The 25,493-nt window shown below is 36.8% G+C and overlaps 1 protein-coding gene across 1 annotated transcript; it reads right to left on the bottom strand.

Annotated features, from left to right (window-relative positions):
* Positions 1-1,457: 1,457 nt before the first annotated feature.
* Positions 1,458-25,209, bottom strand: nlrc5 (NLR family, CARD domain containing 5). Its single transcript, XM_015017565.1, has 50 exons — positions 24,972-25,209; positions 24,725-24,879; positions 23,769-23,900; positions 23,366-23,681; positions 22,023-22,464; positions 21,732-21,894; positions 19,852-19,982; positions 19,099-19,330; positions 18,772-19,013; positions 17,827-17,910; positions 17,656-17,739; positions 17,485-17,568; positions 17,280-17,369; positions 16,992-17,042; positions 16,879-16,908; positions 16,444-16,527; positions 16,032-16,115; positions 15,853-15,942; positions 15,598-15,678; positions 15,177-15,260; positions 15,003-15,086; positions 14,072-14,161; positions 13,756-13,803; positions 13,633-13,662; positions 13,474-13,557; positions 13,306-13,389; positions 12,049-12,138; positions 11,856-11,915; positions 10,613-10,705; positions 10,424-10,507; positions 10,248-10,337; positions 10,109-10,171; positions 9,260-9,343; positions 8,767-8,850; positions 8,528-8,614; positions 8,395-8,442; positions 7,810-7,851; positions 7,437-7,514; positions 7,279-7,356; positions 6,626-6,700; positions 6,439-6,522; positions 6,266-6,352; positions 5,387-5,485; positions 5,215-5,298; positions 4,112-4,195; positions 3,981-4,064; positions 3,816-3,893; positions 3,540-3,623; positions 2,633-2,716; positions 1,458-2,525 (listed from the first exon to the last, which is right to left on the bottom strand). Exons 1-50 carry the CDS (start codon positions 25,192-25,194, stop codon positions 2,444-2,446), a joined length of 5,208 nt encoding a protein of 1,735 aa, XP_014873051.1. The 5' UTR covers positions 25,195-25,209; the 3' UTR covers positions 1,458-2,443.
* Between the last annotated feature and the right edge of the window lie 284 nt (positions 25,210-25,493).

The following is a 25,493-nucleotide window of genomic DNA, read 5'->3' on the forward strand; positions in this document are numbered from 1 at the left end:
GTGCTGCAGTAACTGCGGTATTAACATTTAAGCACCTTTTTATGTTGTTTATTTTTAAGCATTTTCTTGAAGGCAGATTTTTGTAAAATTGTATTTCAGGGGTGTCAAACTCCAGTCCTCAAGGGCCGCTGTCCTGCAACTTTTAGATGTGCCTCTGCTGCACCACACCTGAAAAGAATAATTAGGTCATTAGCAAGGCTCAGGAGAACCGATCTACACAGGGAGGAGGTAATTAAGCCATTTCAATCCACTGTTTTTTACCTGTGGCACATCTAAACACTGCAGGACAGCGGCCCTTGAGGACTGGAGTTTGACACCCCTGAAGTCATTACTCACCCGTTTTGTACGTGCAAAATGTGTCTGACACATTTGTCAGTCATTATTCGTTGGAGGTTTGCTCTCCTTCGCAAGGGGGCGGAGCCTGCATCAGGTGGTACAAGGAGTCTCACAATGACAGGAACGGAGTCTCCGGTGATTGTAGCACCTGATTCGGTAAGATTGAATCAATTTTCACTTTAATTTTTTTTCATTATTTTTTTTAGTTAGTCAAAAAGCCACATTTTGTTGATCATGCTCGATTTGTAAAAGTAATAAAATTGTAAAAACATATAACGGGTGAATACTTTCTATAAGCACTTAATACTAATGTCTGATTTGTAGCTTTTGATTCAATGAAAGGACAATTTCAGGCTTTTCTTAAAGGTGTCTAAACAGCAATTATTTGAAATCATAAATTTTCACACTGAAAAGACAATTTTTAAAAAACACAGTATGACATCTTTGTTTTGGGGGAAAACACTATTTTCAAGGCTTTGACTAATTGAGACAAGAATAAAACCTCGTTTATGTATGTTTATGCGATTCTTTGGTGCATAAAACTGGTTAGTTGATTTTTAACGGAGTATTCATGTTTGCTTGTCTAATATTCTTAGGTGGAGAAATAAATAGCAGAAGACGGAACAGCTGCACATGTAAAAAAAAAAAGACTAACGAAAAAAACCCTCCACTACCAATACTGTCAGCAGATGGCGGTATTAAACCCCGAAAACATCTCAAAATATTCTAAATAGTTTATATTTCTCTTTACTTTCCTTCTAACACAAAGTTTCTGTCATGTTTATGTTTAAGAGCAGAAATATTGTTTTGCTTCAGGCATTTTTGGTGCGTTTGGATCCTAAACATAAATATGTTAAACTTCAGATTTATCATAAACGTGAAAGCCTCATCGAAACCTTTTATTCTAGCAGAAAGACTTTCAGTATTCAAATTGCCGCATGAACTGAAAACAAAATACATTATTATTGCGACCGATCGCAACATTGTGCTGGAATGCAGTGAAAAAGAGAGATCTGTAGCACCTTTAGTAACCACAAGAGGGAGCCATGTGCTCTTAAAGATGCTTTTCTTCAGCTACAGCAGTTCCTGTCAAATTTACAAAAACAAAAAGGCTCAACTTTTTACAAGAAACACACAGTAAAAAAAACTTTATTTCTATCAAGGATCTTCAGTTAAACTGACGGTGCTGGCAAGGAAAGAGTCATTTTTTACAACTAGTGCATCAGTACTCATGTAAACAACAAACAGCAAATAAAAGTAAAGGGAAGACATTTTAAAAAATTGTTGCGCTGCAGCAAGATAACATCTTTTGTCTTTAAGATGACAGAAATGGCATCAAACAGAACACAATTTGTAAATTAAACAAACAGGAAAATGAACAAACCATGTTTTCACTGAGAATTTCAAGCAGAGGAAAGTTTGTGAGAACCTAAATATCAACCTGAATAGAAATCTTAAAAAGCACTCTTGGTTTCACCAGTGATTTTCACAATAAGGTGCATTTATTCCAGAACCAAGTCTGGTGTCTTTTTATCAACAAATCTTTAAACAGAAAGTAGAACCAGATTAAAACTGCTTCAAACATAAATAACAAAATACATAAAGCTGCACTTTTCTTTCCATCAAAGAGCAAAAATAAATATGTATTCTGACAGAGACCACAACCTTTAATGATGATTACAGGAGGAACCTCCTGTTTACTGCAGATTCTTGACTTATTGTGGTTTTTTTCACATATGTGGCCTCTGTGTCAGTGCAAAGTGACTCATTAAATCAGAGTCTCCAGAAATACAACACATAAAAGGTGGCCTTTAGTTTCACAGCAGAAACTTTGTGACAAGAAATAAAAATTATGAGCTGATTAGAGTTTTGCCCAACCCTTACTGAGATCGGAAGACACTTCATATCATCTATGTGATTTCCTAAAGTATATTTAAATAAAAAAGTTGGATTTTATGTCATTTTTGTTAGTTTGGACCCGCATGCAATTTTCTCTTGTGAAACTAAGCTAAAAAACTCAGATGTCTCATGTTAAACTATGTACATTTTCGAATAAAACATCTGCAAACATGATATTGCAAATAAATATACTTGTTTGCTAATCCCATTAGGTGGAGGAAAACTTCAGCCTCCTCTCCATCTGGCTGAACCTGTAAGCTTCATTCGGGGAGACTTTATTCTTCCACAACCTGAAGGAAAGAAAATACGTTGAAATGAATGTTCAGACATTGTCAAACTAAGATGAAAAGCTTCCAGGTGAGGTAAAGAAGTAAAGATTTGTCCTGGGAACGTTTACCTGATGACCTGCAGAGCAGGGCAGCACCGTAGAGCTCTGACCAGAGCCTCCACGCCGGCGGCGCTCACACTGTTGCACTCCAGGCTGAAGGAAACGGGCACAGAAACATTAAAGTCCTCAAAACACATGAACAGTTTTCACTGAACACAACTAAACACCAAACACTGCAAAAATATAAAATTGTATTTTTGGTCCAGTTTCTAACTTGAAATTAAGGATGCAGCAATTGACATTTTTCACTTCTGATATCTGAGGTTTAATATCGCCTGAAACCGATCCGATACAGAAAAACAGCTAAATTGACTTAAAATGTTTCTTTAAAAAAAACAACAAAAAAAAACACAAACAAAAATGTACTAAATTACAAATTTTATTTCTATCTCTGCTCCAGTACAGCTCTCTTAAATACACCAGTAGCCTCACAGGTTTGGTCAAACATATGAAAACAACTTTCATTTGTTCAGTCAGTGCAATTAGGAGAATAAAAGCCACTGTAAAATAAATAATAAAGAAACTGAAACTGACAAGAACAATAAATAGACTATCTTGGTCAAACATGTAAAAAACCTCCTTTCAAAAGGTTCAGAAAATGAAATGAGGAATTCTATTCTATAAGATTAATTCACTTATGGGACAATGTCTTGTTTTAAGTGAAATAATTTGCCAGAAAAACTAGAACTTTTATGTATCAATGTTAAAGAATTACTGACCTAAAACAACTTTCTATATCTTGCTGAAAACTTAGTTTCAAGTTAGTTTTGTCTTATTTCAAGTGTATTAAGATACTTGCACTAGACAAAAAGTATTGCATACTCCACATTTACTTTTACTTTAGACATAATATGACACATGTCTCTGATGTTTTAGTTTCAGTCATATTTGTGTTTATGTGTTAAATTAAACTCACTCAATGCGAGTCAGATCGTGGCAAACAGGCAGAACTTTGGCCAGCTCCAGCGCCACGTCGTCTCCACAGTTATTCCACCCAAAGCTGAAAAAAGCATAAAATAATCAGTGTGTGAAATTATTGTCAGTCACACAGACAAGTCAGCTTAGGTGAAGGAATCAGTTTGACTGCAGGTTAGCTCTTTGGATCCAAGTGAAGAAATTCAGATCAAATCCAAACATTTTTACTGTGAATGTTTCCTGTTAGTTCAATGTGTTAAATAGTTTCTTCTTTTACCCCACATCCTGTATGAAGGGACAGTGGCTCAGACTGGCAGCGACAGCGCTCAGCTCTGAGTTTCTCACGGAGGTCAGGCTGCAACAACAAAAGAAAAGCAGAAACAAACAATCAATGCCTCCTTCAACGCAGCTGAAATCAGATTCCTGAACTATCAGAACCTACTGGATCTTTCTGAGGTTCTTCAGGCTCATTATCGCTCTGGACAGACTGAGCAAGCCCTCATTTCCGACAGAGTTCTCTGAAATACTAAATAAGAAGCAGATATTGTAGAGATTCTGAGATTATTTTCTTACTGGAGCTCCTCCAGATGCCTGCAGCCACTCAGAGCCTCCAGCAGCTTCTCTCCCGAAGGATCACTCACAAGATTCTTGGAGAGACTGGAGAAGAAAACAATTATTAAAAACGATACTGAATCAGTTTGTTTGGTTTTAACATTTACAGAGCAAGTGAGACAAAATGCACTTTTTGGTTTAAGCGCCAGCTGACATCCGGAAAAAGGCTAACCAGATCTGATGACTTCATCCTCAAAGAGAAAATGTGAAATTTTTCCAGGAATAATTTGGAGTTCTGCTCCACAGAAACAATCAGAGAATACTGAACCGTGAATAGACATTTTCCAGTTATTGTAACTGGTTATTATCTCCCTCTGTTTATGTGTTATACTGTTTAGTTGTTAGACTAAAATAATGTGGAGTGGATTATATTTGTTTGTTTCGATGGTTTCAAAATGAATGTCAGAATCGGCTGCTTTGATATTTGAAATATTTACTTTTGTGAGAGCATTGCAAAAACAGAAAACCTTGCCAAGTAATTTAGTCTAGTTTCTAGTGAATACAGACAAAATTAACTTAATAACTTTTCACCAAGAAACAAGAACAAAAAGTTTTAGTTCCACTAGATTATTTCACTTATAACTAATGCTTTTATATTAAGGAATATTAGTCATATCTAATTTAAAGTTTACTACAATATTTGCACAAGTAAGTCGACCAAAAATACTTTGTAAGATTTTGTTTTTGCAGTGTAGGGGGTTCTTAAAGAGACAGAGGCCAATTTCAAGGTGACAAATATAAAGTCAAATTTCTTTAAAGCTGTTTTTGAAATATACAGCATTTTAAAAACAACTGAAGATAAAATAGCTACTTAATTAAGTTATAAAATGGCACTTTGTGGCATTTTGCACACTCGACTTTTTGTCAGGACGTAAATATGAGAAAATTTGAAATATTTTGAAATGTATACATCCAGAGTCAGAATCTGAGTGAAGAGCCCGTCTCACTTAATGCATGTACTTTACATGCTCTCCCAGTGTTAGCTTAAACTGGTGCATATTGTTGCGAGAGGAGCAATGCTGCATGGATGAGTGTGTGTAGAAGACGGACGGTGGTTTCATTACCTGATCGTCCTGAGATCTTTCCAACCAGGAAGGATTCCCGTTAGCTTCTGTATCCCCCCATCACCCATCCTCCAGCCACCCAACCTGAAAATAAAGATGAATTCAGATTTTTTTCCCTGGAAGACAGACACAGATTAATCAAAACGAGTTTCTGTGAGGGAAACAAACTCACTGCATCTCCTGTATCAGGTTGAGTTCTTGCATCCCGGCCAGCAGGTCCAGAACAACGTCGGCTTCTGGTTGTCCTGAACTTTTTACAATTTCATCCAGCCTTTTACAAACAGACATACATTTATTTAACTCACACTTGAAATTACTTTTCATCATCGCAGCCCTTCAAATGACAGTTTCAGGCAGGCGACCCGAATGTTCAGCTGTTAGTTTTTGTGTAATTTGTTTGTCTTCTAATGTAACAAAATTATTCCATATTTTTACCTACATAATTTCAGCAAAACATTGATGAGCAAAATCATAATTTAAATTATTATCCCCACTTTCCCAACTCCTTTTCTTCACCAAAACACTTTTCTCATCATTCACAGTGAGTTTCAGCATCAGCCTCAATGCTTGACCCTTAAAATATAACATTCAGTTAATGTGATTAGAATAATGCACACACATTTTGATGATGACTGTGATTTAGTTTTATTGTGCCACTTTATATTAGATGCACAGATCTGGAATTTGTTTGTAACTTGGGGCGCATTTCATATGCTGTGTGACAGATGACACTTAGCTAAGTGAAATTACTTAGAGGAAAAAGATCCAACAAAATGTCTGAAGCTACTTAAAGACCAAACTTTGCAGGATGTGATCAATTTTATAACTAATAGATCAAATATATTGAATGAAGATTTAAAAGTATTTATTAGAGTCACATAAAATGTTTCTGGTCAGGAAAACTAATCTATTCTGTGATTTGGTGCATTTTATGTTATTATTTTCACGGTATAGAGATTTGTATTAAACTTTTCATGTTTTATTAGGTCAAACTTTCCTATGCAGGTTCTGGTCTAATAAAACAGCTCAGATAGAAGAAACTTTGACTCACTTGAGAATCTGTAAAGATCTCATGTTCCTCAGAGTTTGTGCCAAACTTCTGCAGCAGTTTTCATTCAGCTGCATCGCTGCATCCAGACTAAGAAACAATGAATCAAAAACACATAAATACAAACATTTGACTTTTAAATGGAGTCGAGAACATTTGATCAACTGAGGTTTTACCAAAGTTCTTCCAAAGCGGCGCTGTCCTTCAACGTCTCGATAAACTGCAGCCGTCCAGCTGCTGACCAAACGCAATGCGACGAACTGAGAAGGAAAACAAATACGCTGCTGCATGACAGATCATAAATACAACGATAAGCTGAAGAACAGACTATTCTCAGCTCTTCATATTAACTGATGAGCTTACTTGAACGATCGAAGGCGTGGCAACAGTCTGGTCAAAGTCTGAGCCGCCGCGTCACTTATGAGGACGCCGGACAAGCTAGAGGAGAGAGAAAATGAGGTTAAAATAACATTTACAGTTATAATTAAATGAAAGTTTTAGAGTTTAATGTGTTAAACGGGACATCTTCTCCAAAATGTAATTTTTTTGTGCACTTATTCTTCCATTTGAGTCTTAACTGCTTCAAAGAACAAATCAAAAGATTTACAGAACGGTGTCTGTTGGATACGTGGAACCAAACTGTAGCGGCAGCTTGAGACATTTATGCAAATAAAAGTCTGCAAAGTGCAATGTCAAAAAACTAAAATAACAATGAAAAGAAGATGTGAAGCTAACAAAACAGCGAGAAATGAGAAAACTGTTTTTTAAAGATGTTTTAATCATGCAGTTTATATTCATTTCCACTGTTGCTTCATTTATTTTCTCTTTTTTTTAAATAATGTGACATGATGAAATTATGTTGTGTGTTGCTGGTTTTCCACAGTTGCATTTATCTCCATTTTCTTTTCTTTTTTAGTGCAGGAAACATAAAAAACTAAAAGAACCTGTATTTTCTTTACAGTAATCGGTGCAATGAGAAAATGTTTAATAAATTAAACTTGTGTTTTGTTGCTCACTGTAAACTCTGAATGGACGTAGAGCTCAGGATGACGTGTAAGAGCTCCTCAGCCGCAGTGCCGACTTTGACTCCAACACTGCAGAGGACAACAGGAAGTGATCGTCACGCAGGAAAATCAAAACACCCGATGTTAAAGAAAATGGTGAAAATATTCACCTGAGAGACGAGAGATTTGGCAACGAGGGCAGAAGAGAGCAGAGTAACCTGGCTCCTTCCACGCTGCTGTTGGAGACACTAAAACAGAACAAATATATTTTTAGGTTAAAAACTAAGGAGAGGATAAAGATTTTAATGCTCTACGGGGAAAAAAGCTCCAAAAAGATGCTTGAATCAAAATGTTCACATGCCAAAATCTTAGGGGTCAAAAATATACTGTAAAAAAAACAAACACGTCCAATTTACAGTAAAATACAGCAGCTGTGGTTGCCAGAATTTTATCGTACAAATACGGTAAAATTCAGAGTTGATCGTTATCTTGGTGGCAAAATATTTGCAGGAATAATTTTCATTTTTCTCATCTGTAACTTACCTTATATTTTTAATCGCTGACTGAGCTGAAAATGCAACATCACTGGTGGGAAAAAAGAAAAGACAACTTAATCTCTCAATGTTTTCACAAAAAATAAAACTTGATCAGAAGAATCAATCAGCACAGCGACAGAAAAAATAAATCGATGTTGGTGTTTATGTGATTTAAACTGAGATATAATGTGTTAAAATTACAGAAAATGTTCAACGAGGACTGAAAATATAAAATCTTACCAAGTCTTTTCTCTTGAAATAAATTAGAAGTGACTTTTCAGCGAAACAGGTAAGCTCGTAAGTAAATAATTCCTCAATATTGATCAAAAAAGTAATAGTTTTTCCAATTATGACATGGGAAAAATGTTGACATACTGGATCTAAACTGGTAGTTTTATTAATAACTGCCATAAGTAATTATTAATTTAAGTAGCAAATTTGGCTCTTATTAAAGCACAACAGTGTGATAACATTTAGGAAATAATACTTGAGTTCCCTAAAGTTCCTCTAATAATCTGTAAAAGTTTTATGTGTGTCAAAGGGACATAAAGCGGATGTGTGTGAAGTTGACGGGTTTCTCCTGAGTCGGTACCTGTCCATGTTGTCCGTCAGAACCAGCTGTAGTGTGGTGCCATCAATCCTGAAAAACAAAGTCAGTCACATTCATGACTTCCTTCCTGAACGTCCCGCAGTGACTTCAGGGTTTGTCTGGAGTCTCTGTTCACCTGACGGTTTGGACGGGTTTGTTGAGCTGCAGACAGCGGCGCAGTAAAGACGCAGCCTCATCGTCGCCGATCCAACGTTCTTCAACACTGATGGAGAAAAGAGAAGAGGAGCAGCAGGTCATCATACAGCGAGTCAGCGGTTTCATGAAACCACTGCTTGTTTAGCACCTGAACCTAACTGAGGAAACAAAAACAAAAAAAACGGTTGATTTTGGTGAAATAAATAAAAAGAATCTCACCTGATGGTACATCCTGTCAGATTAACGTTTAAAGCTGTCACAAAGTTTTCAATCCACTCAGATTGCAGCATGTTGTTCTTTAATCTGTGCAGCAATAAAAACATAAATTAATTGGTTATTTTATCAGATTTTATATCTAAATACTAAATAAACATAAATTAGTAATTCAAGAAAATTTCTATGATTTATATTTTTATTTTTTAGCTCTTGAAAACATGCAGGATGAAATACATTTTCTGGAAATAATTCACAAATCTAAAATCAGACTTTAATTGATATTTTTTCTCATGCTTTCTTTTCTTAAAAATAAATTACAAATGAAAGAAAATACTTTTTTAAAAAGTCTCTTCTATGAACTATGGAAACCAAAGTAAAAAAAAAATCAGATTTTCCAAAAGTTAAGTCTTCAAAAACACAACATTTTATTAATCAACAAAAATTCTTGGAATGTGTTATTAGACCTCCAAAATGTTTAAGACTGAATCTTACTTACTCCACTTTGGTCAAACTCAGACAGTCTGAGACAATATTTGCTAATCTGAGCAGATGATCACATTGCAGCCTGCTGTCTCTGACACTGGAAGACAGAAGAACGAGCAAAGAAACAATACTTATTTCTAAAAGGTATTTATTTAATTTTATTTATGTTACTTGGTAGTGTTAACTGTTAACCAGCTCTCTCCAGAAGTCGGGTCAAAGTCTGGTCAGAATTTCTTGTTAAAGGCAACAAAGAGTCTGTGGTTGAAGAGCAACTTGATAAGAGTCATTTAACCAAATGTTAGTGGGTTTATGAGTAGATTTGAAGCTGTACTTATTAAAACAATCATTCATGCTGCATGTTTCATTCATTCCACCTGAAAATGTTCTTAAAAACTACAAAAAAACAATAAAAGAAACTGATGCAATTAACACCCAGAGTGAGGAGGAATCTGCAGCATTTATAGGAACACTTCCCTTCTGATCGTTCAAAGTTATGTTGGACTGCACACTGTGAATCCCTTTGTTGCATAAATACAGAATATGACTGAACTGCTGTGAAAGACTCGTAATTTAACCTGATTTCTCAGAAGTTTCTGTGAGTCATCCAGACATGTCGATGCAGTTTGCTGCAGACAGCAGGCCGTTTTTTAACCAGTAAAGGTGTGTCTTGATCTTTATCCCAGTTCTTAAACAAGCCTTCTAAAGAAATTATTAATTTTCTCAACAAATACAACTTGAGTCTGTCTGCTATGTTTGCATCTGCTGCTGTTTAACTTTAACCGTTTCCAATCTGTTCTCCGTTGCAATAACAACTGGATGATAAGCTTTTATAATTTTTACTTTTTTTCGTCTCTTTTCTCACCTCAGAGTTTTTTCTCCTCCTTTTTGTCTAAACCAGATCAGACACCTTTCGTCTTCTCCCAAACTAGCAGAAAACACAACAGAGTTATGAGGAAAAGGGGCATTTTCTTTTCTGCTGTGATTGTTTGGCAGAGATTTACCTGACTTCCACAGCAGAAACATTAGTGCAGGTACACAGTGCTGTGGCTACATGCAGCGCCCCCTGCTGGCTCAGTCCGTTCTTACTCAGACTGAAAATAAAGATTAAAGGTCAGAGAGTTGTACTGAACACAACAGCAATGCTTCAAGTTGCAACAAAATGACAAATGTTTATTACTTGATGAAGCTGCTGACTCTGATATTTGGAAGAGACTTCAATAAACATCTCACTCCTTCGTCTTCCAGCTGGTTTCCTGATAAACTACAGCAGAAAAAGCATTAAATAAGTTCATTTAAACGAGCAAGAAGGGTCAAAATTACATTGTAGTTTTGTGGCTGTGGTTTTGAGATGAGTTGTGGTTCGTACTCGAGATAAGAGAGCTGGCGGCTCTGCTGCAGGATCTGGTTCAATCTGTCCAACAAAACAAAGTTTTCTTCTTTGAAAGAAAAATCAGTTAACCTGGAAACAGAAACAGATTGATCAGTTTTTATCTTTCATCCAAATAAAATACATTACACCTCATAAGCCCCACAGGATTTTCTGAACTATGTTTAAAATAACAAATCAAATTAATTTCATACAAAATACAACAATTACAAGCTTTATTTCAATAATCTTGGTATCAAAATAAAGTATCACAGCAGCTGCTATAGAACATAAAGTAATTTGGATTTTTCTTTTTTTTTTGTCCCTTGCCAGAATTTTTTTGCATTATACAGAATATAAACCTTCTAGAAACATCATAAATGAGACTACAAGCCTTTGGAAACCATAGATCCACATTACCTGTGCAAAGATTGATGTAGCTGACATATATATTTTTTTTAAATTACAGATGTCTTAGTAAAAAATAATAGGTGTTTTCCCTTGGCACAGACTGGCATCATCTACAAAACTGGAGATTTGCTGTGTTTTTACTAACTAAACTTACTTTTACATGTCTAAAATTGCTTCTTTTTGTTTTTCTGTTTTAAAATACAAACATTTATTTATTTTTTCTACCTAATAAAAAAACGATACTGGGAGTAATATGAGATATTTGTAGGAAAATGGGAGCACAGCAGGAAAGGGGAGTAAGAAACAGTAGACTTGACAGGTATGAAAGATAAAATAGAATCACCAAAAATATATGCTTTTTTGGCACTATCAGAGTTCCATACAATGTCTTTTTGTTTCCTGCCTGGTCACTGACATCTGTGATGCAGCCTAGAGGAAAAACTCAAATCCTTCCTGCTCAACTCACACTCACATTTTATCAGCTCCTGGAGTCTGATGTGAACATGGATACCAAACATGGACATGTTTAACTGAAGGGAGGTGCAGCAATGAGTGCAGGACTTTCAAAATAAACTGGATACTACTTCCTGTTTAAACCAAGTGAGTGCAGGACAGTTTCACACACACGCAAACGCACACACACACAAATGCATACACACACACACACGCGCAAACGCACACACACACAAACGCATACACACACACACACACACATACAGCAGCAGGGGAATGAAAAGTGAAACCAGACGAAGATGAATCTACAGTTATAACGAGTTAATCAGAAAACCGAAATAAAAGCGTTTAGAGAAGTTTACGGCTGCGGTTCACACACCTGCAGTTGACTTGTTCTGCTTTAACTCCAGCAAAATGAATGAAGGATTCGCCCTGTGGACTACAGAGTCACAAGCAATAATGAACTAAATGGCATCAATGACACAATTTTTAAAAAAGTCTTTAAATATTACGCATAAAAATATAAAAACACTTTCATCCATTGTCTCCTTGGAGACATGTTGAAGCAATACCTGAGCTCCACGGATGAGACTCGATGGTTTTCAGGGAAACAGCTGATCAGCGTTAACGCATCACAAGTGGACTGGATGCTGTTACTAACACTAAGAACAAAGGAAGAGCAATTAATTAGCCACAAAGCTACAGATAAAGATACTTTGATAAATATTTATCTAAAACTTATTACAGCAGGTAAAACCAACAGTAACGTTACATGTGACTTAAATGAAACAAGTAGGAAGAAGCTTAGCTTTGTATTCTCTGGTATTTTGTCATATTACACATTAATCTCCACAAACATGCAATTAAAAAAGACAAAAATACATATGAGAAAGTTTTGGTTTGTTTTTTAATTTTTAACATTATGTCAATAATCTGTTGATTCACATTCAACAAAGTTCTTGCAAATAATAATTCTAGTTAATTCTGTTGCAAAATAATAAAAACCTAAAAAATAAAAAAAATTTAAAAAAAACACCTTTGGACCTTATTCGGTGTTTACTGATGCTTTTATGTTTTGGGGGTTTGGGGTTTTTATGTGTAAAACAGGAAACAGGAACTTTTTCTACCCGGTGAATTTTGCTCATTTATTTTAATTTTTTGTTTGTTTGCCTGTTTCAGAAGTCAGAGTGCATTTTACTTCACTGTCAGAGCGCAGATGGTACTTTCCAGAAGTTACTTTTTGTTAATACTCCTCATAGCTTCCAGTTTGCCTTCCTGAAATGTTCTGGATAGTTTGGAAAACATTTATGATATATTCACAGAACTTACAACTTACTTTCCTGGGACTTAGAAAGAAATTTTTGCAACCAGGCGGATTGTAATCTGATACTTTCCTAAAATGTTAGTTTTCTGTTTACTTTCAAGACTTTTTTTTTTTTTCAAAATTACTAGTGATTTTCTGCATCTTTATGAAATATACAACGTTTTTCTGGAACATTACAAGTTGCTTTCTAGAACTTGGAGGTTCTTTTTCCTGGAAAACACAAAATTTTTTTCGAAACATAAACAGTATTTTCAGGGGAATGGGTTTTAATATGAGCTCAATTGTGACATGATGCTTTCCAGATCTTTACTTTATGGGACTTATCGTTCACTTCCTGGAACTTTGACAAACTTTTCAGAACAACGGATAAATTCTGGGACTTTTGAGATTCGACTGAATTGACTGTTAACTTAATTCATTGTTAATAAGTAAAAGTTTAAACTTTTGTGAAACATTCAATGAACAAAAATCATTTTTGGTTTCTGTGTAGATGTGGAAGTCTCACTTTAGTCTCTGCAGCGTTGACATCTTTGGCAACACTCTCAGCAGATTTTCGATAGATTTCTCAGCGAATGAGCATTGAGTAAACCTAAAACACAGAAGATCATAAATATGCATCTGCACACTCATGTTATGAATAAAAAGCTCATGGATACGCAATCATTAAGCTCACTCTAGCTCCAAACTGGTGCGACACTGGACCAGTTTCCTGCACACTTTGTTTACATCTGACACTGTCAGGGATCTTCTGTTAATTCTGAAAAACACAAAAACAAACTCTAGTAATTTGTTCCTTTAAATGGTTGCAAAACTGTGCTTCAGCTGACTGTACCTGAATAACTTTGTCCTTAGTTTGCTGTTACTAAAATGAGAGAAAAGTAAGTATAGTATATTCATTTTAAACTGTAAACCTTTATAGTAAATATAAAATATTTTACTGGAAATTTTTTTCTACCTTGTGTCAGAGCTGAACTGCAGCATCACCTGGTCTTTTCCTCCATCACTTCAAGAGCAGAAAAACAAATAATGCAGTGATTTTATGTTATAAAAATAGTTATTGAAAACAGATCAAATGGAGAGCCATTATGCAAACTTAAAGTTTTTGTACTTTCATTTGGAGTTCTAGTGCTTCTAAAAACAGAAAAATGCTTTAAATAAAACCATGCAGCTATTTTTTGGCATTGTTTAATGACAGGTTGTTGTCATTAAACAATGACAACAAAAAACATTAATGTTTGATGCTTCAGATAAAATCGAAAATTAGACGATACCTGATGTAAACGTGCGTTAACCTGTTGCTGGAGCATAATGCATCCGCCAGCATGACCACTCCGTCCACCGAGACGTCATTCCCACTGAAACTGAAAAACACAGAAATCATGGTGAATCATGAAACCAAACCACAGAGGTCACAACATGAAACCTGTTCAGAACCGGTTTGGTTCAGCCCTGGGTTTCCTTCCCATTGTTTATGCAACAAAACCACATAGAATGAACATGAAGAATATATGGGGCCTATTATTCAAAATCTACATTTTGCACATTTTTGTACTTCCATTTGGGTTTTACTGCTTTCTAAAAAACAAATCAAGCATTTAAAAAAAAAACATCCAGCTGTTTTTTAGTAAAACGTTATTGCTTTTTGGTGTCTGGAAAATGAACTGTTTCAAAAACTTTCTGAATGTAGTCACTGAGCCGTTACCTAGCAACCCCAGCCACGCCCCTTTACCTAGCAACCCACATGCAACTCCAGCACATTTATTTGGTCAGGTGGTTTTACCGCTGGAAAAGCCGGGGTGGAAGGGAGTGGGAAATGTTTTAATTTTTTGCTGGCTGCGCTGGAGGCTCCACTTCTGCTTTTCAAAGATGTACAGTTGCATAATTGCACATCTGTTTGCAGTCATTTTGAGCAGCTTAGTTGGATGCAAAGTGACAGAGTTAAAACAGTTAATTCTGAAAGGAGCTCAAAATAGTTAGAACTGATCAGACTAAAATCTTTAAGATTTTGTGCAAAAAAAAATTTAACAAACTTGTTTTGTACAACCCATAAATCTATCCCAAACTTTTCAAGGAAGCACAGCAGGTCACTCTGAAGCAAAGATGAAACTTCACTCATACAACAAATTCCTAGTATTTATATCCAGTTTACAATGAAGCTACCCAGCAGATTTGCAATGTCCTCAGATTAGCTCATTAACTTACTCTACTCGTTGGATTTTGCTTAGACGAGGCAAGAAGTCCAACAACTTCTTCAGTCCTTTGTCGCCTAACTTGTTGCAGGACAAGCTGAAAATAATAAACAAGAGGCAGTAGTTATTTTTGATGTATTCAGTGGAACCTTGTTGGTTTCTCGTTTTATGTGTTTTTGAGTCTTACTCCAAATCAGAGAGATCAGACGACGCTCCCAAACTTCTCCAAACTCTTTCCAGGTCGATGGGCTGAAGATTACAGCAGCTGAGGCTGAAACAGGAAGCAGATTTAAGTTTTTATTGTCAATAGACGGACACTACATGCATGCTCAGCATGAGGGATTGCTGCATTCACACCTCCCTAAATGAACCAGACTAGAGTTGGATTACAGCAAACTAAACAGTGAAGATGTGAATCCTCCCTAAACGTTGTAGGACGGTTGCTTTCAGTGATTGGAGTCGGTCGTCTGTGAACTAAAATCACTAAACCTCCATTAGAGGTAAACCCAACTCAAAAACAGCTATGCCTATCTAATGTTCAGGTAAAATAGTTAACACTTAAATAATAATAAATATATATTGTTCTGAAATTAAATCTCCATACAAACCAGAGTGTTTTAGAGGAAACATTTGCAGTTTTTTCTCTCCCTCCAGAAAACACAACAGACACCTGGACTGGATCCTGCAGCCTGAGAAGTAAAGAAAAGTAAAGTTTGAGCAGCAACAACACCAGATTATATGAAACTACTTCAGGTCTGTGATCTCAGATTACAGTTAGCTGCATTGAAACCTGTTATGGGTTAACTCAAACACGATGTAATGTGATTCCACATTTAGTTAGTGCAAAAAGTCATTTTCTGTACCTGATGTTCATCTCCATGACAGACAGACAGTCAGAAAGCAAAGCGGTGAGAATCACCGCACTCTGAACTGACGAGCAGCTGTCATTCAATCTGACAGGAAACAAAAAACAACAAAACGCTGCTGTTTATTTCCATAATTATCATGTATGTTGTTCTTACTGAATGGAGTTTTGACTTACATGATCCTGTCAGTGATGCTGAAGTTTGGCACAAACTGAGTTAGCATTTTTAAAGTCTCCTCATCCCACTCGCCTCCAGACAGACTGAAGAAAACAAACAGACAGCAAGTCAAACTCAACAAGTAAGAGCCCTGGACACACAGTAGGGGTGCACAGATTGCAGTTTTCTAGCCAATCGCAGATTACTGATTTTAAAAAGCCTGAGCCGATTTTGGCCGATACCAATTCTTTTGACTGAAATGTTGCTAAATATAGCAAGAAAGTTGCTGAGTTGGCAACAGTAGAGTGACTATTGTTAACTGCAAATGTGCAGACGTGACCTGGTGGGCCGGTCAGTCAGACTTTGAATCAAACCTCCTTAGGTTACATTTTTCTAATAAAAAAAATCATCTGTGTGTCTGAGGTTACTCACTCCAGCTCAGACAGGGAGGGACAGCGAGCCAGCGACCTGGCGAGGTTCTGCATGCCAGACTTAGTCCACTTCTGGTTCAACAATCTGATCAAGAAAATCTGAGTTTAATACAAATAGGGTTGTCCCCAAGTAACTGCATTGCTTTTTACATCTATGTGTTGTTTTCAGACTCTCTCTGCTCCAGATTCACAAAGCAAATAGTGCTAAAATCCACCTGCACAAACATGTCGACTAACTGCAGCTGGAATGTAATGTACAACGTACAAAAGGTGCTGTTTTTAAAAAAATCTGATTATTTTACTCTGGATATAATTTCATTAGCAATTGAAAAATAAAGTTTTCAACCAAATCCTTGCATAATGTCTCATTAGGAGAAAATTAAGTGGATGGATGAACAAACTGGTTTAAATAAATTAAACTACAGAAACATCGTACCTCACTGTTGCTTCTGGCTTAATTTTATGGCTGCAAACAGAAAAACATTTTATAAAAGGTTAGAACTTCTTAAAGTTAATGTCATTATTTTATTTGCTGATTATGAAACTCACCTGTTTGATTCAGATTTTTGAGAAAAAGTCAGAGTCAACTCTTTGATCCCGCTACAAGAACGGAGACAAAAAATCTGTTAAGATCACTAATTGCTTTCTTTGAGGCTTAACGCTGCAGTACGCAACTTTAATAAACATGTTTTTTACATATTTGTTAAAACTGTCATAATATCATGACAGTATAACAGGAGACAAGCTCCTCTGCCTTGTCCCTGCGGTCCTACTGCCATCTGCAGAATCCTAATTTGGGTAAAAATGCACTTGTGTGTGTTTTGTGTTTTTTCTTACTCTGCATGAACCTGCTGGATGTTCGAGCAAGAAGAGACGTGTTTAACAAGACACTCTGCTGCTTCCAGAGAAGTGTTGTTTCTTCCCAGCCTGCATACACACACACACACACACCCACACACACACACATGAATATAACAAAAGACATGGAGTCTGCTACTGCTACGTTAGAAAGCCTGAACGTTTATGAGCAGAGCCGACTTACTTTACAGATGCCAAGTTTTGTAGTTTGGCAAGAACGTCCGCAATGTGTCGGATTCCTTCGTCTTGCAAATTGTTGTCACTAAAACTAAAGCAAAAAGTAGAGAAACATTCTTCTTATCAACTGTCACCTATGTTCAGCTGTAATATGAGATATTTTATCTTGTAAATTTACTTGAGCTCAGTGACGCTGGGACAGTTCTGCAGACCGGAGGCCAAACTCGCAGCTCCTGCAGAACTCAGACTGGCACCACAAAACCTGGTGAAGAAACAAATCAGATTTAAAAAGGAAAAACTACAGATTACTCAGATTATATTCTGAGTAAAGTATGGAGCAAAAACCCACTCTAGTTTCCTCAGCGCTATGAATCGAGGTAGAACGGAGGAAAGCTTCTCTGCAAACTTATCACCATACTTGCGGCTCCGAAAACTGCAATGAAATAAAAAGGAAGTTTGAAAGTGTTACATGAAAATATATAATAAACACTGTAATGTACGAAGTTGTGTTGTGTTAAAACAGTAGAGTCCAAACTTTTTGCCTTGAAAATTTTAAGCACTGGCAGGCCATAAAATTCATTAAATTAAAAATTAGTTTATTGTGATTTTTTCTACTTTTTTTGTACAGTTTTACCTATTTTTTATTAAATCGTTATATTATTAAAGAGCCAAAACAAGGAAAGGGCTTGACTTTTTAAAAGAAAAACTGAGAATTTCCCATTGTTTGGGGTCATCACTTGTTTTACATTTTTCTGGCCAAATACTGTACTTGTGGTTAAGGCCAAACAAAATCATTTCAAGGGCCACAAACGGCCCGTGGGCCACACTTTGGACACCTCTGTGCTAGAGGCTTTCATAATATTTTCATATTAAATCAGCCTTTGAGGCTAAACCTGCCTGAAGGAAGCATGGCTGCATTGTTCTCATGTATCTATGATTTATTCCCTTCATGATAACATCTGCCTGAGCTTGTCTCTACATTCAGTATCTCAGGTTATTTGAATTTGATTATTTAAATTCACCAAACCGTGTGTGAAACAACATGCTGAAGTTAGTTCTGTAGAAAACTGTGTTCCCAAAAGACAAAATTATTTCTGCTGGATCCTCATAACTCTAATCTATAAATTTAAACTACTGTTAATGCTTTCTCTCTGCAGGACATTTCCATATGAATCTGATTGTAGTCAAAGTGCATGCGTCTGAACGGATATGTTGCTTTTATATCCATGATGTGAGACATGCGAACTGTGAGCATGAATTAGTTTAGTTTGAATGTGTTTTAATGTGTTTGTACCTGAGGTAATGAATATACTGACACCTGGACAGGATGTCCAGACACTCCAGCTCCATCGAACAGGCGCCGAAGTCCAAACCGACATCTTTGGTACCGACCGAGTTGACCACAAACGCCAGCGCCTCGATGTCACTGGTTAACAGCCAGAAGTTTCTGAGCTCCAGCGTGGGTCGCACCCTCACCACCTGCTGAGCCAGCTGCTGGTTCTGGCTCTCCTGAACACAATGGCAAAGCTGCAAAATCTGTCGCAACACAAGAGCAGAAAGTCATTAAAAAGAACCGAAATCTGAATTTCATGAATCAGGTTTTGGTTTTTTTAAAAATCACCTTCGGTCCAGTCAGAGAGGCACTGCGGCACAGAGCTTCCAGTAACTTTAGGACAAGGGCCTGGCGTTTCTGGACCCAGTTTTGGGCTGCTTTTAACCCTGTTGCCTTGGCAACGACCTCCAGAGCTGGAGTGCAGTCCGACGAAGCCAGACCACAGACGTACAGGTAGAGGGAATCAGTGAATACTGTCTTCTGGTCCGATTTAGTCGTCCAGCGAGTTTTCAGACTGAATCTGAGAGAGCAAACAGGGAATATATATGTTTGTTTGGCCATCCGGGTCATAATGGCATAAAGTGATAATTACTGGAAGACACTATTAATCTATTTTTTATTTTATTTTTATTTTAACAAGCAATGTCTTCTGTCATTTTGCCTCCTTTTTGCACAGTCACAGTCATTTAGCATGCCAGTTTGCACCTGCTATTCAAATGTGCACATTAAAGCCACAGAAACAGCACCTGCTACCTAATTCTAGCTTAATAAATCTCATTTCAGGTGATAAGCTATTACATTTGCATATCCTCCTCCAATTATGTTGATCTTTCTGATGATCTACATATATTTTGCATATTCATGAAAGCAAACATGCTGAATGAATTTGCACCTGCTATCTACACCTGGTCTGTAGATCAGATTTGTGCATGATACCAAATTTGCAAACAAACTTTATAAAGGTCTTCATGCTCTTTATGTTTAATGTCATAGCTGTGCCGTTCAATGGGGACGTAGGAATGTAAAATATATTTTTCCTACTTCTTCTTCAGGTCTGCATCACTGACATCACTGCTTGTCATGATCCTGAGTGCAGCCAGAAACTCCTGCACTGTGAGATGCAGGAAGCAGTAAGCGTTGACGACACCGCCACCACGACCTCTGACCTCCATCTGACAGGGAGAATCACATACATGTCGGTTTATGGTCTGAAGCTATGACACTGGAGCTAAAATGCATTAACAATGATTTATGACATGCTGAACATAATGTCTGCAACAGTTTGAACAGGAAGTTGTCATGGCAATTAAAAGGTTTTTACTACCAACTCGTCATTTTAAATGTTAACATTTAGTTTTTTTATTGATTAGTCATTTGTATCATCCACTTCCTCTAATTATAACCACCAACTGACAAAGTAGCAACACTGTTCACATGGTGAAAGAACGTGTAATAAGGAAGCTAACAAAAAGAGTGAGTAAAGAATATGGATTTAAACATTTTGTAGCTTATACCTCCCAGTAAAAGGAGCAAAGTTACATTTCTCAGGAAAAAAACACAATATTACATCAGACATACAGGTGCTGGTCATAAAATTAGAATATTGTGATAAAGTTCATTATTTTCCATAATGTCATGATAAAAATTAGATTCATTGCACACCAACTGAAATATTTCAGGTCTTTTATTGTTTTAATTTTGATGATTTTGGCAAACAGCTCTTGAAAACCCAAAATCCCTGTCTCAAAACATTAGAATATTATGAAAAGGTTCTCTGAACGAGCAATAAAATAAAAATAATCATCTGAATCAACAAAGTAACTCTAAACACCTGAAAAGGATTCCTGGGGCCTTTAAAAACTCCCAGCCTGGTTCATTACTCAAAACCGCAATCATGGGTCAGACTGCTGACCTGACTGCTGTCCAGAAGGCCATCACTGACATCCTCAAGCAAGAGGGTGAGAAACAGAAAGAAATTTCTGAACGAATCGGCTGTTTGCAGAGTGTTATATCAAGGCACCTCAGTGGGAAGTCAGTAGGAAGGAAAAAGTGTGGCAGAAAACACTACATAACGAGAAGAGGTGACCGGACCCTGAGGAAGATTGTGGAGAAGGGCCGATTCCAGACCTTGGGGGAAGCAGTGGACTGAGTCTGGAGTAGAAACATCCAGCACGTGAATGAGTGAATAAGTCATTAAAAACCATGCCATGTCATCCTAACACTTCCTGTCGTCTTCTTCTTTGTGGTTTTCATCAGTGGAAACGTGACACATGATGCGAAAAGTGTTTCCATTGACGTTTTGTGAAATAAACCAATTTTAATACAGCAAATAAAACCACATAAAACTTTTCAGTAAATCAAGTAAGACTTTTATATAAAAATTGTTGGGGGTTTTTTTGTTTTGTTTTGTTTTTTTCAAAATTGGGGTTTTTCCATTAAACAAATTTATTTTCAAAATGTCAAATTGTGCAATTTTATGGTCAATGGAAATGCTGATACAGTTTTCAAAATAAGGCTCCCCTTATAGATGGCTAATAGTTCACATATGTGTTATTAATTAATCTCTGAGCACTTTGTAAATAATTAATAACTGTTTATTATGCATTAATTAAGGGTGAGAAGGAGATTAAATCTACCAGTTTCTTGCCAAATAGTGAGTCTGTTCACTTATATATTTTATCTAGAGTTGAATTTCAGACTACTTTGTAACCATAATAAGCATTTGTAAATGTATTTTTTTTAGCATGCACTCTCCTTCTCCCCCTTAGTTAAAGCATAATAAGTTATTAATAATTTATAAAGTGTTTATAGATGAACTGATAACATATCTATAAACTATTTATTAGCCCTGTTGTAAAGTGGTGCCAGTTTTGTGCACATTTGTAATGGAAAAGCTCCAGAGAAGTGAAACCATGTCTGACCTGTGAGAAGAGTCCTGACTTGACTGAAGACTGTAAAGTTTGCAGAGGAACGTCTTCATCCAAAAAGATAATCCTGCTCTCCTCCAAACCTCTCCACGCCACCCGACTGAGCTCACACAGCTCAGCAGCAGGAAGACTCACAGTTTTCCATGCAAACTTGGTACTGCACAAAGAAACAAATACAAATTTGCTGACAATATAATACAGACCAAGTGTAGTTTTATAGAGATTTTAACTAAAAACCCAATGTTTTGTTTTAGTTTTTGTGTTGCTGTGTTTTCTAATCCTCACCTTTGAGAAAATCCTGAGATCTCTGCTGCGTTATTTCCTCCGGTCCGATCAGTGTGCCGGTTAAGAAATGCAACAACAGCAGCGAGGTAGATCTGAGTCTGGGTTGAAGGGATTTGTGCTGATGTGAAAGAAAACATGGATCTGCTTTTTGCTCCATCCATTAATGTCTCCTCACTGTTTTCACCATGTTGTGCTTTTTGGGAGCGACTCTCATTGCCACCCATTCCATCAGGAGTTTGTGCGTCTTTTCTCTCTATTTCTAGAGGTTTTTTCTTTACTCCAACTGCTTTTTCTCCAGGCACCTTTGTCTTTTCTGCATGTCGGTGCAGTGAATGCTGCAGAAAGACGCAGCAGATGTTGCAGAGGGCCGGGAGGGAAGACATGGCCAGGAGGTGTCGGCTGGAGAAGAGGATTTCTGCTGCATTGGCTGCAAGATTTCCATCTGAACATCAGAAAGGAGAAAATAACAAGTTAAGCAGCAGTAATGTTTACTGAATAAAACCGATATTAATGCACTGATATTTAAGAACTGATGAGGCCTTTCAGATACAAGGATATATTTGGAAAAATCTTTGAATCTTTGGAAAAAGACTTGAGCAGATTTGCTTTAGAATAAGTTAAGGTCTGGTTTCTGTAAATGATAAACTAATAACTAATTTGTGCAGCAGAAACACTTATTTCACTCAGTAATATGCAAAACTATTGTCAACTTTTATCTGTTGCATTTTTTCCCAATTATTTTCTTCATAATTTGTAGCTTTACATTTAAATAAAATGTTAATAAAATGTATATCTATTTTAAAACTTTGCTGTTGATCAAATAACTAATTCTCTCACAAGGATAAAAAAAAATAGGAAATTTGGACAGTAGTAGTAGGTAACTCTTATTTTCTGTGTTCATTTCTCAAAATGTCAAGGTTATCTAGTTTCTAGTATAAATATCTTAGTACACTTAATGCAAGACAAAGTTAACTTCAAAGTTACTTTTAGCCAGAAATAACAGGTTGTTTTAAGTCAATAAATCCTTAATATTGATTATAATCAGTACTGTTTCCATTGGCAGATTATTAAACTTATAACAAGACATTTTCCCATATTATAAGTGAAATAATTTGCCACTGGAAGTAGAACATTTTCATCAATATTAACAAATCATTGACTTAAAACAAACTGCTATATCTTGCTGAAAAGGTATCAGTTAGTTTTGTCATATAAGAAGGTACTAAGATATTTGTACTAGAAACTAAAGGAAGCGTACTGGGTAAGAGTTTGTTTCTGCAGTGTAGAAGTAAATCCCTCATCATGTTTCCAACTCTAGTAGAATGAAATGAATTAATATTAACCTTTTCCACTAAAGAAGTTGTTGACACACTCTTTGATTTCACGGTGGTCCCACGGCAGCAGCTGCCCCACTTTGTCGGACAAACCGTCCAGATCTACGACGTCGCGTACTCGACTGGTGACCAACACGGTGCTCCCTGCGAGAAGCCGCCGGCTCAGTAGCCCTGAGATGAGCTCTGCCACAGGCCGAGGTTTCTCTGAGTCCAGACGCTCATTCTGAACCCTGTGTCTCTTTAGTTTTTTCTGGAACTCATCGTAACCGTCCAGCACCCAGCAGCTCTGCTCTGGATTGGAAAGGAGGTAGTCCACAACGGCCTGCTGCTCCAACAAAGAAAAGACGGTCATTCTTAAAACATTTAATCTGCTGTTTACTGCGTTCAAACGGTATTTGAGGTGTTGTGGTACCTTTGCTTCATTGTCTCCATTAGTTGGGAGGTAGTGGTGAAACAGCAGCTCAGAGAGGGAGAGAGGGTCCGACAGGAGGTTGAGCTGACGAAGCTCCAGCAATACAAACAGATGGGATGAAGGGATGGGGCCCTGGATGACATGAAACATTTAAAAACCTCCCATTACGGAACAGGACATATAAAAACTGTCATCTTACTGAAGGAACGCCACAAAGCATTGCTTAATGGGTGAAGTAAAAATAAACTTAGAAAACTTCAGTTATTTTTGTGTGAAACATCATCTAAACCTTTTTAGAATGAAAAACACAATGAAAATAACAACTACAGCAAACCGAGCCGGAGAGAGAAATTTAGTTTTACTTTCATTTCAGCAAAAGTCTACAGCAAACAAACTGCAGATAGGCGGTTATATCCAAATGAATGTGTTTGCAGTTTTTATCTGGTACTTTCCACAGGGGCAAGTTGGGCAACTTTTTTAATGTAATTTTATTTTCTGTTTCATTCCCCCTGCAGGGCATTTGACTGGATTTATGGTTGGGCTGCTTTCACAAAGAATCCACAAATAAAAAGAAAAAAATCCTGCTTTTTATCCCTGCAAATCATTTTTATTTTCCATTTCTTATGTCTTAATTGGTCACTGAAAGAAAATAATTCTGACTTTAATCTCAGAATTTCTATTCTGAAATTTTAAAAATGTCAGAATTCAGTATTTGAACTCAGAATTTGACATTAAACTCAGATTATTTTTATTTTAATCTCAGATTTCTGACATTTCCCATAACTCAGAAGATTAAAGTCAGAATTCTGAAGAAAAAAAAATCTAAATTCAGTTGTTTTTTTTCCAGTGGCTCTAATCCTCTTCTGTAGTATTGATATTCCAGCAGCTCAAGAAGGACTTCATTTTAAATGCACATTAGTCATTTATAGTGAGTAAAATGAGAAAATTGAACTTACTAATCCTTTCGTCCACTGTTGCCCGATAAAAGACATCAGCAGAGTTTTTCCTGAGCCAGGTTGGCCGGCCAAAACCGTCACTTTTCCTGTGCATCCCTGAAGAAAACTCTCCAGAGTCAGTCTGGACTCTGGCCACCCGTCATCACCTTCAGGCTCTACAGTTGGTGAAAAATGATTGAGGGATTAATTTCAATAAATGTGGATTACTTTCACTGATTAAGAAAGGAAGCAGGAAGTCAGTCCTGACCTGGTGTTCTGCCGCCTCTCTCTGCAGAGCTGGGAGTCTGATCCGGTCTGTCCCTGGCTCTGTTTGCAGTTCTGATGCTGACCCAGATTTTGTCCGGCTGCACATCCTTCAGCAGGCCCTCCGACAGCCGCCTCCACCTCTGCTGCAGGGAACCTGCTGCTTCAGCCTTGTACTGCTCCCAGTAATCTGCAGGTAGATTTAATTTACGAAACAAGCTGATCATTTAATAAACTGCAGGATCCAAACATACGACTGCAGTTTCACTTTCAGTTCTTTGGCCTTGAGGCAGGCTGGATTCTCACACGTCTCTGCTTGAAATCTGAGTTAAAACCGATAATATAATGTTCAACAAAAATAAGCAGAAGTTTACAGGTTTCAAAGCATTTTTCTTTAGAATGTTAAGAGCCACAACTTTATTACTTACCGTTTTAAATTCTTAATATTTGTGTTAATAAAGAGTAGAATATACCAGAATGGTTGTTCTAAGACCTCATACTGACTGTTCAAAATCCAAAATAGCCT

Source organism: Poecilia latipinna, unplaced genomic scaffold, assembly GCF_001443285.1.
Source record: "Poecilia latipinna isolate Pla-1442-1.1 unplaced genomic scaffold, P_latipinna-1.0 Scaffold2161, whole genome shotgun sequence".
Taxonomy (NCBI): Eukaryota; Metazoa; Chordata; class Actinopteri; order Cyprinodontiformes; family Poeciliidae; genus Poecilia; species Poecilia latipinna.

Coding starts and splice junctions, on each gene's coding strand:
- nlrc5 (XM_015017565.1), bottom strand. CDS start 25,194: ATGATCAGCTTGTTTCGTAAATTAAATCTACCTGCAGATTACTGGGAG. Junction 19,983..21,731: donor AGTCAGGACTCTTCTCACAG/GTCAGACATGGT, acceptor TCTCCCTGTCAG/ATGGAGGTCAGAGGTCGTGG. Junction 4,065..4,111: donor AGGCATCTGGAGGAGCTCCA/GTAAGAAAATAA, acceptor CTTCTTATTTAG/TATTTCAGAGAACTCTGTCG.